The 17,847-nt window shown below is 40.6% G+C and overlaps 2 protein-coding genes across 2 annotated transcripts; both read left to right on the top strand.

The window, feature by feature from the left end:
* The first annotated feature begins 820 nt into the window (after window positions 1-820).
* On the top strand, window positions 821-13,225 carry rab11fip1b (RAB11 family interacting protein 1 (class I) b). The gene is made up of 6 exons (XM_054757325.1): window positions 821-1,249; window positions 6,393-6,811; window positions 7,030-9,352; window positions 10,925-11,563; window positions 12,345-12,456; window positions 12,543-13,225. Exons 1-6 carry the CDS (start codon window positions 909-911, stop codon window positions 12,738-12,740), a joined length of 4,032 nt encoding a protein of 1,343 aa, XP_054613300.1. The 5' UTR covers window positions 821-908; the 3' UTR covers window positions 12,741-13,225.
* Window positions 13,226-13,660: 435 nt separating this feature from the next.
* brf2 (BRF2 RNA polymerase III transcription initiation factor subunit) lies at window positions 13,661-17,337 on the top strand. The gene is made up of 4 exons (XM_054757326.1): window positions 13,661-14,411; window positions 14,900-14,959; window positions 15,034-15,355; window positions 16,266-17,337. The coding sequence occupies exons 1-4, from the start codon at window positions 14,264-14,266 to the stop codon at window positions 16,996-16,998; spliced, it is 1,263 nt and encodes a 420-aa protein (XP_054613301.1). The 5' UTR covers window positions 13,661-14,263; the 3' UTR covers window positions 16,999-17,337.
* Window positions 17,338-17,847: the final 510 nt, after the last annotated feature.

The following is a 17,847-nucleotide window of genomic DNA, read 5'->3' as shown; positions in this document are numbered from 1 at the left end:
CCCTTCTGGTCTTTATCTTTATATACAGTATCTAACTAGCTATGCTAGTTCTAAAATGTAAACAAACAATGCCATTGACTATTATTTGGGTAGGATATTTTATTTTCTATCTTCAATGTTAATTATGAAGTGAGGCCAAACTAATTTTAATTGTTCTTCTAACAGTTCTTGTGACTATTGTATTCATTTATCTATTTAGCGGTCATTCTTTTCAACTATAGTTCTACCTATGCTAGTTAGTTAGCAAGCTTTTGAGCCGTCCATTCTTTTATCTCCCTACATGTCTATCCATGCTAGTTAGCAAGAAAGTCATCTAGCTGCCGTTCTGCTGGATATGCAAGCTAGCTAGTAAACTACCTGTCTGTTGTTAGTTCATACATCTATGCTAGCTATTTATTGCTTTGTCACTCTTTCATCTATCTAGAAAACTACCTCTATATCCTCCTTAGCTAGCAAGCTATCAGGATGTGCTTACATCTATTCTGCGTTCTATAATCTAACTTGCTAATTTATCTATGTTGCTATTTGTTATAGTTAACTGCTGTCGGTATCACCTGCCTAGGTATTCAATTGTCTGTTCCTTCTATCTATCTATCTATCTATCTATCTATCTATCTATCTATCTATCTATCTATCTATCTATCTATCTATCTATCTATCTATCTATCTATCTATCTATCTATCTATGTATGTGATGAGGTGCTAGTGAGGGTCAGGTGTAGCTCATTCCAATTGGGGTAACCTGTTAATTCTGGGGGCGTAGCTTTGTTAAACCCAACCCCCTCCTGCTTCCTAACCACGCCCTCTACGCTATCCCCCTCCAGTCCACTTTACAGCAGTAGGACTTGTCTTCCTCGCTGCTGTCCATCCATCCATTCAGCCAAAGTCTCGTGGCTTGAGCCGCCAGAATGTCCTTCCTGGATCAGCCATGGTGTCCCACCAGCGTCCAGGTGACGGTCCTTCAAGCCCGCGGTTTGAGGGCGAAGGGCAAAGGCGGCACCAACGATGCCTACGCGCTCATGCAAGTGGGCAAGGATAAGTACCAGACCTCCGTGGTAGAGAAGAGCGTGGCGCCGGTCTGGAAGGAGGAAGCCGCCTTCGAGCTGTCGCAGCACGGCGCGGGAGGGGAGAGAGCCACGCTGCATGTCCACGTCCTTCACAGGGCTCTGGTGGGTCCGGACAAGCTGCTGGGCCAGGCCGTCATCAACTTGCCGCAACTCAGTGAGGACAAGACCCGCAACAAGACCGAGTAAGGACAATACACGATGCTAATATACTTCGGTATTGAGGACAGGAGGCTACGCTTAGTAACACAGATAAGTAGTGCTTCCTAATAAGCAAATGTAATAAATACAATCTGGAGGTTAACCCCCAAAGTTCCTCATGTTTAAAATGTGTATTGCTATGCATGCTATTTGTTTAAATTCGATATTATTTTTAATTAGCAAGCACAGAAAGACAATAGACTTACTAAAAAAACAATTTATTCAGGGAAAACATAAATAGAAAAATAGACAAAAGTTAAACTGCTAAAAAACGTGAAAGTAATACAAAATATATAAATAAGTGGACAATATAAAACCGATAATTAATACAAATATTTAAACGTCAATAAATATGACAACGTAAGGACACAATCCTATTATATATTAAAAATACAGCGACAGTATTAAACATATAAAAGGTTGACAAGAATATAACTTAGGTAAAATGAATACAGTAAAGGTAGAGACATAAAAATGTGAAAAAATATAACATGAGGTCTTCCAGAAGGCTCAGATAGAGTACTGATACTCTTAACAACATAGCTCTGTGGGATAGCTGCTTTTAAAATGAATATTATGGACTGTTCCAGGCTTGAACTACATAAAATCAGCAATATTGTTAAAATAACTAATCGCAATTGTTACGCTCCAAAATATAGATGAAATATATACAAACACATATACAAAATATGTGCAATTAATAAAGACACAACCATAAAAATGTGAAAAATATCAAATGATGTCCTCCAAGAGGCTCAGATGAAGTATCAATACTCTCATGACCAACTCTGTGATTTGCTCCAAAAAATGTAAAAGGAGAATAAAGGGAGATTCAGAAAAGCATAAAATAAGCACCAATGGAGCACCGATGTATCTGCAAGTCTGTTTATTAAAATGACATTGACTGTTCCTGGAGTACTCAGTATGTGTAGTACTATTCAAATCACTGATCATAAATCTAATTATGTCTACCTTCAAAAATAGTAGTAATACAATTTACTGTGAATTAAAATCAGCTTTTTTTTCAGTGTGTAGTATAAGAACATGCCCTTTTTAATTTAGTGTATTGAGTATTTTAAATATATTCTGCAGTTTTTATGAAGCAAAACTTGCTTTTTTTAAATTATTAAAACTGTGAGTCACAGTCCATGCGCAGCATTTTTAATAACCGGAGGGTTGCAACTGCAACCCTAATCATTAAAAATAATTAAAGGATGTATTTGTTCATTGACAAATTTTTTTAGGGTACTTTGAGCTTGTAAAGAGGAAAGATATAAAGTAAACATGGCATATATTACCCCAGGCTTGGTTTAATATGGTAAAATAGCAACACAGGCCTGATCAGCTACACAGTATATTAGTCAAGAATGGAGAGTGTTTTGTTATGCTAAGCTGCTTGTAAGTAGTTTATGCTCCTACCATGTGACCTACAGCATACCAGCCTCCCTTCTCCTCCTTACTCGCATGTTCTTTTATTTGTCAGGAATTAGCTACACTTCTTGTTTGCTGACATTTTTGGTAAATTTTTCCCTCAGTCCTGTGCATGCACCTTTCCTCCGAGGTTTAAATTTGCCCGTGGCCTCGCATTCCTGGCAGCTTTATCAGTGAAAAATAAACAGTGATGGCCCGCAAGGTCAGGTTCTCTGGCAAAAACAGCAGACCTTCCTTGGTGCTGCTAGCGCTCACACCGTCTTACAGTGCAACATTAAGGAAACATTTAGTGTTACTGTGGGTAGATGTGTTAACATGTTAATAGTTGTTAAATTGAACCTACAAGTGAGCCAACTCAATGCTGGACTTTAGCATTAAGTGCAATAATGTGGACAATGGCTCTTAACATTTTTTATGACCTCCATTCACATTGCTGTGAGCTTGATGTTTATGTGCAACTTCCTATCAGCACGTTTGATAAAGTGGGCAAAACTAATGTCCAATTTTCAGAAAAATAGCTGTGTGAATGCAGGGTTTATCTGGACCTCACCCATTTACCACCAACTTGGGCATTTGAAGACGCCTTGCAATGCAGAAGAGTTTTTAATGAAGTTCTAACGGTAATATGCGTCCCTAGAGTCTGTTTATGGGCACTAAATGTGAGAAAAATCCATCCCCTCCCTCACTTGTTTGCTCCAGTTTTGAGGCGCTCAACTGTTACTTTAGAAGTTCCAGTTTTTCATGATCTCATGAAGGAAAAACCACCTTCCTCATCGACATACCACTTCTGACCCGCACTGGACTATCTGAGACCGCCCCATTTATACGCCCACCACTTCATGGAGGACAATAGTGTACAAAAAAAAAAGTAGGCTTTGCTACACATCTTAAAGCCAAGAACTCCGCCAACTATCCATTAATCAGCGACAGACTTGGGGGCTAATTGTTTTTCTTCACTAGCATGGATGAGGTTGCTGTTTAAAATGTGATTGTAATGTTGACGCTGTAGCTAAGATGGGTATGCTAGTGCTGCTAACGTTTGCTTCTTCCTGTCCCATTTCTTAATGCTACGTTGTATGTGATATGGACAAGTTTAGAGTTACAGTCTGTATGTAAAAAGTAGGTAAAGGACATAATAGCTCTTCTTGGAGACATACACTCTGTCAGAGTCAGGCATGGACAAACACAGCTCATTAGCATTAAAGCTACGGATACACAAAGCAGCGTGCTCCCAACGCACATCCAATACACTATTGTAGGGCCTCTGTTTAACATTGTTAAAAGCAGCAGAATGTGTGTGTTTGAAAGTGTACTCTGATTTGCATCATATGCCTCCACACCAATCGGCTCAAGCAGTGTTTTTTCAGAATGTTCTATAGATCCCCACCCTGTCTCTAGCGACCAGGCCTTCATTTCAAACACTGATGATCTGATAAGCTCTGTCCACTAGTGCTGCATGGACGTTTATCACTGCTGACTTGCTCTTCTCCCACTCACACAGCTGTGAGAAGTGATAAGAGAGGTCTTCATTGTCATATCTTTAGTGCACAGGGAAGGATGTGTGTGTGTGTGCGTTTGTGTGTGTGTGCGTGCGTGCGCACTAAAGGAGAATATATGTTGACAATGTTGAGTCGGATTAGTCAGCTTTAAGGCATTGTCATCCGGCAGGCTTCACGTGAAGACTACTTTGACATTTGTGTAACTTCCTTCGCGCTTTAACGGAAGGAGTTCACTTCTCTTTTTGACGTGTCCATGTGGGATGTATGTAGTAGTTTTGTAACTACCAACAAATTCAGTGTTTACAGACTGTAGCTATGCCCTTTTTCAAGCAAATAACTGCCGGTGTCTCAAATTGGGGTCTCTAATTAGCGCCAGTCAAAAAACATTGGCATTAAGAGCTGTGGCTGTAAATGTGGGCTGTTTGTGTGAAACTCCTGCATGTTGCATATTTTTGAGTCCTCAGCGGTGTTAATGCTGACTGAGCAGTTTGCTCCTTACCACTATTACAACATTGGTTCTGTTGCTCATGTGTTGTGCAATATACTTGTTAATAAATGACCACTACTGGTCATTCGTTGGTCCTGCAGATTAATCACTGTTACATTTGAGTATACATAGTTAGAAATGACAATAATAAACACAGATGCTAATGTTAGCTTACACTGACATAGCAGTATTATAGTGCACAGTCTCCATTTTGCTGCAGTGCTCATTTCTTGCTGCCAGTAGTTTCCTCTTGGATAAAATGTGTCTCTAGACCCTCATTTTCTTCCAATATTGCATTTCTTTTTTAATGGTGCATTCAATGAAGCTTGTTTTTTGCAGTTGTAAGTTTGGAAAGTACCACACTGTGCAGCTTATAAATAAATAAATATCTAAGCATACTTAATAGGGCTATCACGAGACACTCCAGATGAGATGATTGACGAGACGAGATTTTAAAACTATAAACAAATAGGTGACAATATTTTGCAATCTATTTACTGTATATACCCACTGAGACAGAGACTGTGACTGACAAAAGGGCTCACCCCATTCATGCTGTTGTACTATGGAACAAACGTGCCAATTTGCTGAAACCAATGCACAGACTGAACTCTCTTCCTGCCTGTTTTGCAGTTGAGAGACGAGGAAAACAGACGAGATATTAAAGCCGGCAAAATTATCGAGTTCTTTTTTATTTTTTGTGTTTTGAGTGTTTATTTTAAATGCATATACTATTTGACATAAACCTTGTACATTTGATCCGCATCTGTTTGTTTTCAAGGCATTTTTTTCCTGCACCGGCAGTTTGATGGCCTGCAGCATGAAAATACCAAAGAGACCCCCGCATGGACACACACACACACTAACACACACACACACAAAAATTGCCTTCCTCATTTCCTCAGGAATCCTGCTGACCCCGGATTTATGCTTGATAAGCACTATGTATGCTGATTCTGACTTTTTTGTTACTGTTTTTTCCAAGACCCCTTTCTCTTACTGTTATACTGTTTTTAAAATACTGGGAATAACTTTGGTACAGATTGTCTCAAGACTGTCATACAGTCACTATGCAGTCAAAGCATTCATACTAAACTCTCCAGAAGACTGGTCAGTTGTATTTTATTTTTTGTAAAACTTTCCTATGAAGTCACTTTCCATTTGCCTTGTGGTGAGGTTCAAGTTTCCAAGAACCTCCTGGAAGGTAAAAAGCTTTATGTTGTCCACAATATTTTTTATTGAGTGCATGAGAAAGTGAAAAGGACAATGTCGCTGTCTGTGAAAACATCATTTATGAGCAACTATACTGCACAAAATAGCAACAGAACCAATGCTGTAATTGTGATATTAATGTGGTATTAATGCTGCCCAGCCAGCATTAATACCACTGATGACTTCATTGTAAACGGTATCCAAGTGTAACATGCACGCGTTTCACACAGACAGCTGAGTGGGAATATTTTAAAGCGCATGCAGAGATGGATAAAGCTGCTGATGGCTGACCATTCAAAATGCAGATAGTGGAGTTGAAGCAAAAAAACTACATCAGCCACAGTTGTTAATGTTTCTTTTGGCTCGGCGCTGTTTACAGACCCTGGTGGTTATTTGCTTTTGGTTATAGGAGTGTTGGCGGTTAATTGAATAGAAGTATTAATTCGATAGTTTGCTGTCTATACTAATGAATTATATCTTTCAATGTCTGCTGTCAAGGTGGTTCAAGTTATTGGACAAGACGGGCAAGGTGGACAAAGACAGAGGCGAGGTCCTTGTGGACATCCAGTTTTTGAGGAACAACATGACAGCCAGCATGTTTGACCTCTCTGCCGCGGGCAAACCTCGATCTCGCCTGGGCAAGCTGAAGGACAAAGTCCGGGGTAAGAAAAAAGAATCGGATCAGGCGGCGGCGCCGTCCTTCACGCAGGTTCTGACCGACAGCGAGGAAGAGGAGGATGGCGGCCAGTCAGCTGCAGGCAAAGAGGAGAAGAAGAAGAAACACAAATTGAAGTCTTTGTTTTCTCACAAGTCCAACCTGCAGAGGAACATGTCACAGTCCATGTCGGTGCTGCCTGCCAAGAACTCCTCACCGAGTGGCAGCATGTCGTCTGGTCTTAATGTCGATGCCTTGGAAGGTCAGTGCTATTTATATTCTGATGACAGTTCCATAATTATTAGGATTAACAAGAATAGCAATCAGTAGAGCGTAGTCCTCCACCATTGGTTGCAAGGTGAAAAAAACATCCCGATTCCCAAGTTGGAATTGTTTGGCCTTGGTGGAGTTCTGCTCCTCACAGAGTTCCATTCCTGCTGGTATCTTTAGTCAAGTTTGTCCCTTTCCAATCCCTTCCAGGTAAAAAGAAGTTCAAGTTCATGAAACATAAACGCTCAGGCAGCTCCGACTGCAAAGATCAATTCAGTCAGAAACACTCCTCTTTCGACAAAAGCAACCTGTGCATCAATGGCAGCCATGTTTACTGTGAGGAACCGCCGCCTCGCACAACTCGCATCGGATCCAACTTCAGTCTGGCCAGCTCAGGCCACGGGTCTATGGAAGATGTTCCGGAAAGCTCACCCCCTCCTGCAATCAGGCAGTACACAACCTGGGAAGAGGAGGAGGAGGATTTGGAAGATGGGAACTCTAAGGAGGAGATGGAGAGAGGAAAAATGATTGACAGGTTTGAAGAGGAGCAGAGGATGAGACATGAAAAGGAAGAAGAAGAAGATCGGGAACAATTAGACGAGGAAGAGGAGAGCAGGTTGAGAAAGGAGGACGAAGAGAGGATGAGAAGAGAAGACGAACAGGAAAGACTAGCAGAAAACAGAAGACTGGAAGAAGAAGAACGGAGAAGGAATGAAGAAAAGGCAAGGATGGAGGAGCAAGAGAGAATGAGAAGACAAGAGCTGGAAAGACTAGCAGAGGAAAAGAGAAGACTGGCAGAAGAAGAGAAAAGGAATGAAGAGAATGTAAGGAAGAATGAAGAGAAAGCGAGGGAGGATGAAGAAGAGAGAAGACGAGAAGAAGAGCTTGAAAGACGAGCAGAGGAAAAGAAGAGAATGGAAGAAGAGGAGAGGAGAAGGAATGAAGAAAAGGCGAGGGAGGAGGAGCAAGAGAGAATGAAAAGACAAGAAGAGCTAGAAAGAGTAGCAGAGGAAAAGAGAAGACTGGAAGAAGAAGAGAAAAGGAATGAAACGATTGCAAAGATGGATGAAGTGAAAGCGAGGGAGGATGAAGAGAGAAGACAAGCGCTTGAAAAACTAGCAGAGGAAAAGAAGAGAATGGAAGAAGAGGAGAGGAGAAGGGATGAAGAAAAGGCGAGGAAGGAGGAGCAAGAGAGGATGAGAAGACAAGAAGAGCTGGAAAGAGTAGCAGAGGAGGTGAGAAGACTGCAGGAAGAGGAGAGGAAGAGGAATGAAGAGAAGTTAAAGGAGGAAGAAAGGATGATGAATGAAGAAAAGGCCAGGAAGGAGGAACAAGAGAGGATGAAAAGACAAGAAGCAGAAGAGCAGGAAAGACTAGCAGAGGAAAAGAGGAGACAGGAAGAGGATGAGATGAGAAGAAATGAAGAGAAGGCAAGAAAAGAGGAAGAGGAGAAGATGAGGGAAGAAGAGCTGGAACGACTAGCAGAAGAGCAGAGGAGGGTGGAAGAAGAAGAGAGAAAAAGGAATGAAGAGAAGGCGAGAAAGGAGGAAGATGAGAGAATCAAAAGACGAGAAAAAGAGCTAAGACGACTATCGGAGGAAATGAGGAGACAAGAGGAAGAAGAGAGGATGAAGAGGGAAGAGGAGCAGGTGAGAAAGGAGGAAGAAAGGATGAGGAATGAAGAAAAGGTGAGGAAGGAGGAGCAAGAGGGAATGAGGAGGCAAGAAGAAGAGCTAGAACGATTAGCCGAGGAGAAGAGGCGACTGGAGGAAGAAGAGAAGGAAAGAAAGAAGGAAGAGGAGGAGAGGATGAGAAGACAAGAAGAGCTTGAAAGATTAGCATTTGAGGAGAAACAGATATTGGAGGAAGCAGAAAAGCACCGAAGGGAGGAAGAGGAGAGGACTAGGATGGAGGAGGAAAGGTTGAAGGAGGAAAAAATGAAGCAAGATGAAGCAGAGAAGATTAGAAAACAGGAGGAACAACTTGCAGAAGAGAAGAAGAGACTGGAAGAAGAGGAGAGAAGGATTGAGAAAGCTCGACAGGACGAACAAGAGACGATGAGAAGACAAGCGGAACAACTTGAAGAAGAAAGGAGGAAAGAGGAAGAAGAGAGGAGAAAAAAGGAGGAAGATGAGAGATTAGCTGACGACGAGAAAAGGAAAAAGATGGAGGAAGCAAGTAGAAGGGAAGAAGATGAGAGGGTGAGGAAGGAAGAAAACGAGAGAAAGAGAATGGAGCAACAAGAACAGAGACGAACTGAGGAGGAGGAAAGAAATGGGAAAGAACAAGAGCGGAAACTGGAGGAGGAGGAGCACAAGAGAAAGGACAAAGACATGGGGACGAGGAGACAGGAGGAACAAAAGATGGAGATGATGGAGGACAGGAGGAGGAGAGAAACTGCTGAGAGTCTCACACACGTTCATTCCACCAATCCATTTGATGAAGATGTTTCTAATAATGATGACATAATTCCTATCTTGTCTTCTGGGTCAAAGTGCAGCACACTGGATACTGACACCGCCATCTTGGAAAGGTCAGTTTCCACACAGAGGCACTTCTAGCATACGTAACATGCACATGCACTAATAAATATTGTTCCTTGTACCCTACAGTATATATGTTTAAATATATTCTTTTAATCAGTTAGTAGTTATAAATATACCCAATATACTGCTTAAACATAATAATACTAAATACAGTCGCCTCAAGGAGGTATTAAGTATGAATGCCAATTAATTATAATAGGAGGACATCAGTGAAGTGGCTTTAATCTCGTTACTGTATCGTTGAACAGGAAGATGAGGACAGGAGGAAGTCGTGAATGTAGGATGAAATTGATATCTGCGTCATTTACATGTGCACTGACTTCCTGATCGAGCTTGCATCCTGTCGCCTTGGCAACACAAACCTTGACAGCTTGGTGACAATTGCATAGCTGTGTTGGCATGTGCGTGTGCATGGATTTGTGTGTTTCCCGTCAGTGTAGGTTTGTGGCTTGGTGAGTTGTCTGACCTCATTGCTTGAAGTCGTGTGGAGGTGTCAGTTAACGCCCGAGCTGGCTGACGCAGGGGTAAACATTGGCCTTTGACAGTCATTTATTTATTATTAAATGTTTTGGTCAATTATTTAAATTAATTAAATTGTGTGTGTTTTTTGTTTTTTTTTTACAGGTAGTGTTCTAACATGTTGTACCTCTCATGTAGCTGCATAACATGACAAAAATAGTAGAAATGCATGCGATCACTAATCACTCCTCCTGCCAGCTATTGATAACTGATCGCTTCTCCTGCTGCCGCTTGTCAATGACAACCACCACTTTGCACAATGAAAATAAAGCCGCAAAAGCAGGAATGTTGCACAAGTGATGACGCACCAAATGCTGTAGAGCAGTGGTTCCCAAAGCTTTCAGTCACATACCCCTTCCGACATTTGACTTGAGGCCATGTACCCCTCTACTCCTGCACACTTAAACCTTTTTTAATCTTCATAAACTTGAAATATTGAACATGATTAATTGGTGAGTTAATTTTATAGTAAGTGATTCTGGTTCAAAAAGTTGTATTTTGCATGGTCAGTTTTTATTAAAGTTTGAAATGAACACTGATGTATTCGTTCTACTTATTTCAGCCAGCTGTGGGGATCCTTCCGTTTTGAATGGGTTGAACTTGAGCTTCGGTTTTGTCGACTTGCAACTGCTATGATTTAAGTCTGCATATTAATTGGGTACCAAATTGAGAGGCAAAGTTTATCAAACATGAAAAAGCAGTATTCAAAGTACAAAATAAATACAACCAGCGATAAAGCCTAATTTTCGGTGGAATCCCCACTCTCTCATCCTGACATGCACATACATGGTCGGGGATTGGAACACCAATATCTTGAAGATGAAACACTCTTAATGCACAGCATAATCATCAAACGTTCACAAACAAACAGATAATGAGTCACACAGTCAGGAATGTAGCTAAAGCGATAATACGTAATGCTGTGGAGCAGTGAGAGTGTGCCCTTGACGTACTTTTAACAAGCCTATCATGAATGTTCATCATTTTTCCATCTCCTTAAATGTAAAACCTTATTGTCCTCCATTGTTTTTCCTTCCCAGCTATCAAGTGGGAAGCAAAACCATTTCCGTGGATGAAAAGAAGCGACCAGCTCCTCAGCCTCCATGTAGGACGCAAGGGGAGACACCTAATCAAGGAGAGCAGGATGGACCTAAACGTCAACTGGCGCCAATTGCCAAGCAGAATAAAGACAAGGAGGTGAAAACTGCCAGTGTCACACCTCAGAGCAGATCTCTCACAGATGCACAAGACAGCATCAGTGGGACTTCGTCAGCAGCCAAACACACTAAGCGTCCAGCACCATCAATACCTAACCCAGAACCGAGGACCGTCCCGGTTAGTTTAAATCCATTTGAAGATGATGACTGTGACGATGCAGCATCCCCACATGATTATAGTTCAGTGTCATGGCCTCCACCTATGTCGCAAACTTCCAATCAAGCATCTGAAACCAAAGTCAAATCCTTCAAGTCCCGTGCACCCGCACCACCTGCAAAGACCCTTACTGCTATACAAAGCACACCAAATAATAAACAGACCCCTAAGCACGCCCACACTGCACCTGAGAACGACCGAGCTTTGTCGCACCAGGAGAGTCTGCCAAAAGAATGTGGACCAAAGCAGCCTGCAGGGAATGATGCAAGCGGGAAGAAGGAAGTGCCTCCTGCAGCATTACGCAGGTGAGGTGGCTATGCTTTGCTTTATGTGGATGGGGTTTCCAAACTAAGGGATGGGAGTCAAAATAGGATGCTGGTCAATTTTTATTGAATGAATGAATGAAAATAAATGTCCTCTGTGTTCTTTGTATACTGTATGTCCATGTTATATGACTGCATGTAATGTTATTGACCCAAATATAAGACAACGCCACTCTTTCAAGGCCCTAAGACAGAATCCGAGACAATCAGTTTAGTCACTATTGTGTGTGACAAGAAGAAAAGTCGTTAGTTTGCATGTTTAAATCTTTAGATCAAGAATATAAGACCACCTGTCTTTTTCAGGCCCTTTCCAAGAGAAAAATACTTTCTTCTATTCGTGTCCATACGATACAGTCCATTTTTAGTTGGGACTGTGAGCTGAAAACCTGTTTTAGCAGATTGATTTGTTACCTCCGCCAAAGCATGGATTTAATCAGCATGGTTTATTATCTTTTCAAAGTGCCAGTGTATGATTTTGGTGCCCAATTGCCTCCAAATTTGGTGGTCATGTAGTATGTTGATGGCTCATTAAAATTGGTGGTGGTTGATTATGAGCACGAAGCAAGTCCCTAAGGACAAATAACAAGTCAGAAAACAATTCCTAACAAATCATATTGACCCATACACCATATTAAAGGTCTTGGCCAGTGTTTCTGGATCATTTTGTCAATATGTCACATAATAACACAATGAAGCAAAAAAAAAAAAAGTCTATTATGTTACAAATATTTCATTAATCTCTGTGCTCTTGGGTTTTTTGCAGACTTCATCCTGTGAAACCCCTCACTACTCAGGAACAGCATCCTGTTTCAGCCACTGAGGGAGAAACAGATAAAAGCACACGACTTGTTGGTAAAGTTCAGGAGAAAACAAAGGTATTGTTTAGATTACCAAGCGATGGCCGTTCCTTTTTCAAAATGGACTAAAAGATGTACTGCATGTATTTATTTTGTTTTTTCAGGTAAAAGAAAGTGGTGCAAAGGGGCCGTACTCCATGCTCACCAAGGATGAACTCATCTCCCTGGTTGTAAAACAGGAGACCCAGCTGCAGGACAAGGATAAAAAAATAGCGGAGTTGGAGCAATACATCGACAATTTACTTGTGCGTGTCATGGAGGAGAAACCGAGCATTCTCATGTCACTGAAGAAAGTCGTCTAGGTGGATTTTCAGCACCTGCACATGAATGTCATACTATACTGTACACATGCATAAAAGCATCAGTTCCAAAGATGCTAATGAGTACAAAGACACTCTGCCTTTTTCTAAATCGTAGTAACATTCCAGATATTTTGCTATGTTTAAGCAGTGCTGATTTGATGACATGTTTAATGATACCACCATTAATTGCCGTTTAAATTGTAATTGTTTTTCAATGTAAGATTTGGCTTTTGGATGTTTAAAACTATGCAGCTTCTACATACACACCTTCTTGCACTGATTGTTAAAAGTTTACTTGATGATCTCTCAAAAAAAGCACTTTACTCGGTTTGCAGAATTGCAATTTTTACACTGATGAAGTATTAAACTATGCAAAAACAAAAGCAAAGTGCCAATGTATTTAATGTCCCTGTTACTAAAACTGAGTTTTTGTTGTTTTGCATTGTTTATTTGATGCTATAAATGTACTACTGTTAAAACAACCTTGTAACCATTAAAAAACGATTAAAATTTGTCTTTAGTGTTTTTTTTCATGGTGCAAATATTTTGAATTTCAATGTTTTCCCATTCAGAGTAATTTGAAGAAAGTTGCAATCTTATAACCTGTAGTTTAAAAAAAAAAGTCACCATCAAAGTTTTAAATAATTTCCATCCATCCATTTTCTATGCCTTATCCTCATTAGTGTCGCAGCTGACTTATGGGTAAGAGGCGGGGTACGCCCTGGACTCCACACATATATGCCCAACGTTGAGTCGAACCCTAATCTTCTCTATCTCCTGACTATGTGGCCAGCATGCTCACCACTAGAGCAGTGGTGTCAAACCCGTGCCATTGCGGGTCGAGACACTGCAGCTTTTCTTGCCAGCCGGTCACTAAAGCAGGTGATTTTAATGATCATCACCTACTTTGATTTGAGGAAAGGCGCTCATCAATTAATTCACCTGCAGGAGAAACTGGTTGGGGAGAAAACCTGCACTGTCTCCCTAGTGGCACGAGTTTGAAACGTGCACTAGAGTATCGTTCAGCCGTTTTAAATATGTGGTGTGAAATGACTTAATTGTAATGTTCATTAGAACAAGGACACAACACTGGAAAAAAACAGTAAGATACTAAATAAAATTTCCGATAAGTTAAGTCTTAATGTTACTTTAATTATTTGATAATGTCACAAATTTAAGTAATTTTATTGGCGTTTTCATGTTGTCGAGGTGAGTTAAGTGTTAAAAGAGCAATAAAATATGAAACAATATTCTTGTAAAATCACTTTTTATTATTGTAATATGTCGTCTTTGTTCTTGTGGTAACAATTGTATATTTTTATTTTAGTATTTATTTCTTCAAACTCTTTGTATTGTGGCGGCAATGAGGGCGGAACTTCTTTCTGGACACTTTAAATCCACACGGAGCTATTTTGTCTCCTTGTCATAGCTTCCGCTATACTTCCTGGTTCGCCGGCGTGATAGTCTTGACAGTCTGTAAACGTTGTCACTACGTTGGTGGACGTAATTTACAGATACAGAACATGTCTACGGTGGGTTTAAAATGTCCCGGCTGCGGTTCTTCCAACATTGTGGAGGACGACCTGCACACTCAAAGGCAGCTGATTTGTGTGGACTGCGGCGCTGTGGTATCTGAGGGCGCTTTGACCCACGACACATTCGAAGGCACAGGTATATGGAGCGAGCATAACGTCTATCATATATTATTAATTTATCGTATCTAACAAATTTCATTTTATATGTTAATTATATGCATTGTTATTCTATTTACTGTTGTATTTTTTATTCTACTTTTTCTATATAAATTTTTTTAATTCGTTTTCCTTTAACATTGCAGCAGCTATCTACTGTATACATTGCTACTCATTGTCTGTTAGACAAAATATAAGCAAACGTGTCAACATGCAAAAGATATGGAGGGAGTGAATAATCAGTAATACATATGAATAAAAGGTTAGGGTTTAACAAGCTCTGCTTCTTTGTACTCCTTTTCAGACATGTGCAAATGTAACACTGTAATGTTACTGAATGGAACTTGTTAAGCATGTTTGAAACAAATAAATCATACCATGGCATATGAAGTGTATCATATTATCATTATGGGAGGTGCAAGCCAACTCATGAGGTTTTCATCCTTTTTTTAAAAATTTTTTTAATAGATGTGAGCTACAGCCGGACAACAGCGGTGACCAAAAAGCCCTGTTTAAACCAGATAAAAGGTGAGCTAATCACTCATATGTTTGCTTAAATTCACTGCTTTGATTTATCAACCACTTTTATCCCACCCATGCAGGCCAACAGCGAGTCAAAGCCTTATGCCGAGCCCTTCGAGTCAATGCCGAAATTGAGACCCTGTCGAGCACCTATTTCGCGCAAGCCTATGAGCATGAGAGTTTCATCAAGGTAAGCTTGCAGAAGAAGGAGAACCTGGCCGGCTGCTGTGTGCTGGCCAGCTGCAGGCAGCTCAACTGGCCTGTCACCATGGGAACCATCAGCTGTCTGCTGGAGGCTGACACGGTGATGATGGGGGCCGTTTTCCAGAACATGATCAAGATTCTCAAGATCGAGGCACCACTTGTCAATGTCACCGACGTGATGGAGGCACACTGTCAAGAGTAAGTAGTAAAGCAGGGGTGTTTTTGTGTCATTAAAGGTCCCCTATTTTGCGCAAGTGACATTTTGATGACAGTAATATGTCCCCAGTGCCTCGCTATGAGCACCAAACGTGAGAAAAATCATCTCTCTCACATGTTTGCTCCACTCTTATGAAAAAAGGCTACACTACACATCTTAAAATACATAGTATAATATGGAACCTTTTAATGAAAACTTTTTTTTTTCTACTGTAGTGGAACCTCTAAGTTAGACTAAACCTGTAAAATTTGCAAATCAACCCAAATTTTTTGGGAAAAATCAGCTTAAAAGATCACTTTACATTGAGCAGTCCTCATGCAAGACGGCCACATTTAGCACAAGAATTCAGCAAATCTGTAAAACTGAACGTATTGTCACTGGAGCGTATACGCTCACTCTGTTTTGGCTGCTCATTACTACACCGCTAAAGCAACAATAATGTGACATTGAAAGAAAGCGACAACATCAAAGTTAACACCATTCATTCTTCTTTTTATATTCTAGCTTATTTTTACGGCTGTATGACAGTTATGAATATTAAATGAGTAACGCATAAGATCTATGCTCCCTCAAAGAATGAATACCGTTATTTCTCATTTTACTCTTTTAAGCTAGGAATGTATTACTGTTAATTCATGTTTTGCGATGGTGACAGTTTGACCTGGGAACGGATCATTTCTGTTTTCATTATTTTCTACGGAGATTTTGTTCAGAATTTAAACTGATAGTTTTCAGCTATTAAGTTTCCATGGTAATTTTCAACATAATGTTTAATCTGCTGTATTTTTTGTATGTTTTGTTTCTTTTGGCATTCAATCATAATTTAAATAAAGTACAACTGATTCTCATGAATGATTTTATATACTGTGGGGTTTTTTTTCTCTCCATTAGATACAAAATCACCTCTCTTGACGTGCATGAAGACCTTGCTGAGGACCACAAAGACTTGAACAAACGAGCCTTGGCCTTGGTGGAGCTGGCCGCCGAGTCCTGGATCGTGACGGGACGCAAACCCGTCCCCTTAATGATGGCTATGGTCTATCTGGCCTGGCAGTCCTTGAACCCCAACCACGTTCGTCTCAAAATGACCCTGGAGAAGTTCTGTCTCATTGCCAAGATGAGGAAGCACAGAGCCGCGATGACGAGAGTGGCCGAGATAAAGCGGGTGCTTTGCAAACTAGGCAAGGAGATCCCTTGGGTCACGGATGCGGTGACATCAGAGAATGTTGTTAAGCACGTGGAGGATATCGTCAAGAATAGGTACGCTTTGTTACGGAGGGCTTTGAAGACCCACGAGTTAGCTTTGCAGGAGGAGAGTGAAGAGCCCTCTGAGACTGAAGGTCAGACAACCTGTGAAAAAGCTAAGCAGACAAATGGACACAACAATAATGATGAAGCTGATCAACATCCACAGCCAAACTGGGGGAAGAGGGTGCTTTTGGCCCCTCCGTGCGTGACTCACCCCAAGAAAAGGAGAGTGCACCCAGAAGGGCTGAAAGATGTGACGGGTGACGAGGACATCTCTGACAGTGAAATTGAGTCGTACATTCGCACCCCCCGGGAGGCCAGGGAATTCGCTCTAGCACAGGCAGCATTCGTAGCGCAGACTGAGACCACCAAATGAGGTTTTACTCTTTTTCGTTCATACAATGATTTCACAAAATTTGCACACATTAATGCAATCCAATGCAAGAGCTGCAGCCAAAAAAATATGCCTTAAAAAGATAGTAATGCTCAATTTTGATTGACACCATTGTACTACTAGAGGTGTGCAAGGTCAGCAAAATTCTGTAACACCTACATAACCAATGTCTGCAAAATTATGCAGAGGTGGTGTGATTATAAGATTTTATTTTTTTATATATATTCATAATGTATAATGCAACCTTTTGTAAATGGTGTTGGACTATTGGGTGAACTATGAAAGTGACTGCAAATGTAAATGTTCATTAAAAATATTTGTAGGAGGATATACAAGCTGCCAGAATGATTTGTGAATGCACAGCTGGAATTCAATATTCCGCAACTATTCTCAAGCAGCACAAAGATTTTGAAGAAGGATCAATCACACAATATAATTACGCACCGCAAACTTAAGACATGTATTTGTCTTTATTCATAACATCTATCATTGTAATAACAGTAAATATAAACAAATCACTGAGTAGATGTGCTCCCGTTTAAAAGAAGAGACATTTGTACACAGTTGTCACACAAAAGAAGTAAACCTGTGCTCCACCAGGAACACATAAATCAGCTTTGCATATTTTGCACCATTTATCAGTCAAACACTCTTTGTTCAAGTCTTTTTTTTGACATACATTCTGTATGCACATCTCCCTTATTTAGTATCAAGTCCAAAATAAAAATGATGACAACATGACAAATGCTAACTCTATGAGCTACCTGCAGAATTTAGCAAACAAAGTAGTATAATAGTTTTCCTCCGTGTCATCACAATGACATCGCTAAA

This window comes from Dunckerocampus dactyliophorus, chromosome 17, assembly GCF_027744805.1.
Source record: "Dunckerocampus dactyliophorus isolate RoL2022-P2 chromosome 17, RoL_Ddac_1.1, whole genome shotgun sequence".
In the NCBI taxonomy this organism is placed as follows: Eukaryota; Metazoa; Chordata; class Actinopteri; order Syngnathiformes; family Syngnathidae; genus Dunckerocampus; species Dunckerocampus dactyliophorus.
Note: the sequence above shows the minus strand (reverse complement) of the source record. Positions and strands in the feature narration are given on the sequence as shown.

What these genes read in the sequence shown, in the direction of transcription:
- brf2 (XM_054757326.1), top strand. Translation starts at nt 14,264, where the DNA reads ATGTCTACGGTGGGTTTAAAATGTCCCGGCTGCGGTTCTTCCAACATT. An exon ending in CTGTTTAAACCAGATAAAAG is followed by an intron (nt 14,960 to 15,033) that starts GTGAGCTAATCA and finishes CCACCCATGCAG; the next exon opens with GCCAACAGCGAGTCAAAGCC. An exon ending in ATGGAGGCACACTGTCAAGA is followed by an intron (nt 15,356 to 16,265) that starts GTAAGTAGTAAA and finishes TCTCTCCATTAG; the next exon opens with ATACAAAATCACCTCTCTTG.
- rab11fip1b (XM_054757325.1), top strand. Translation starts at nt 909, where the DNA reads ATGTCCTTCCTGGATCAGCCATGGTGTCCCACCAGCGTCCAGGTGACG. An exon ending in AAGACCCGCAACAAGACCGA is followed by an intron (nt 1,250 to 6,392) that starts GTAAGGACAATA and finishes TCTGCTGTCAAG; the next exon opens with GTGGTTCAAGTTATTGGACA. An exon ending in TAATGTCGATGCCTTGGAAG is followed by an intron (nt 6,812 to 7,029) that starts GTCAGTGCTATT and finishes AATCCCTTCCAG; the next exon opens with GTAAAAAGAAGTTCAAGTTC.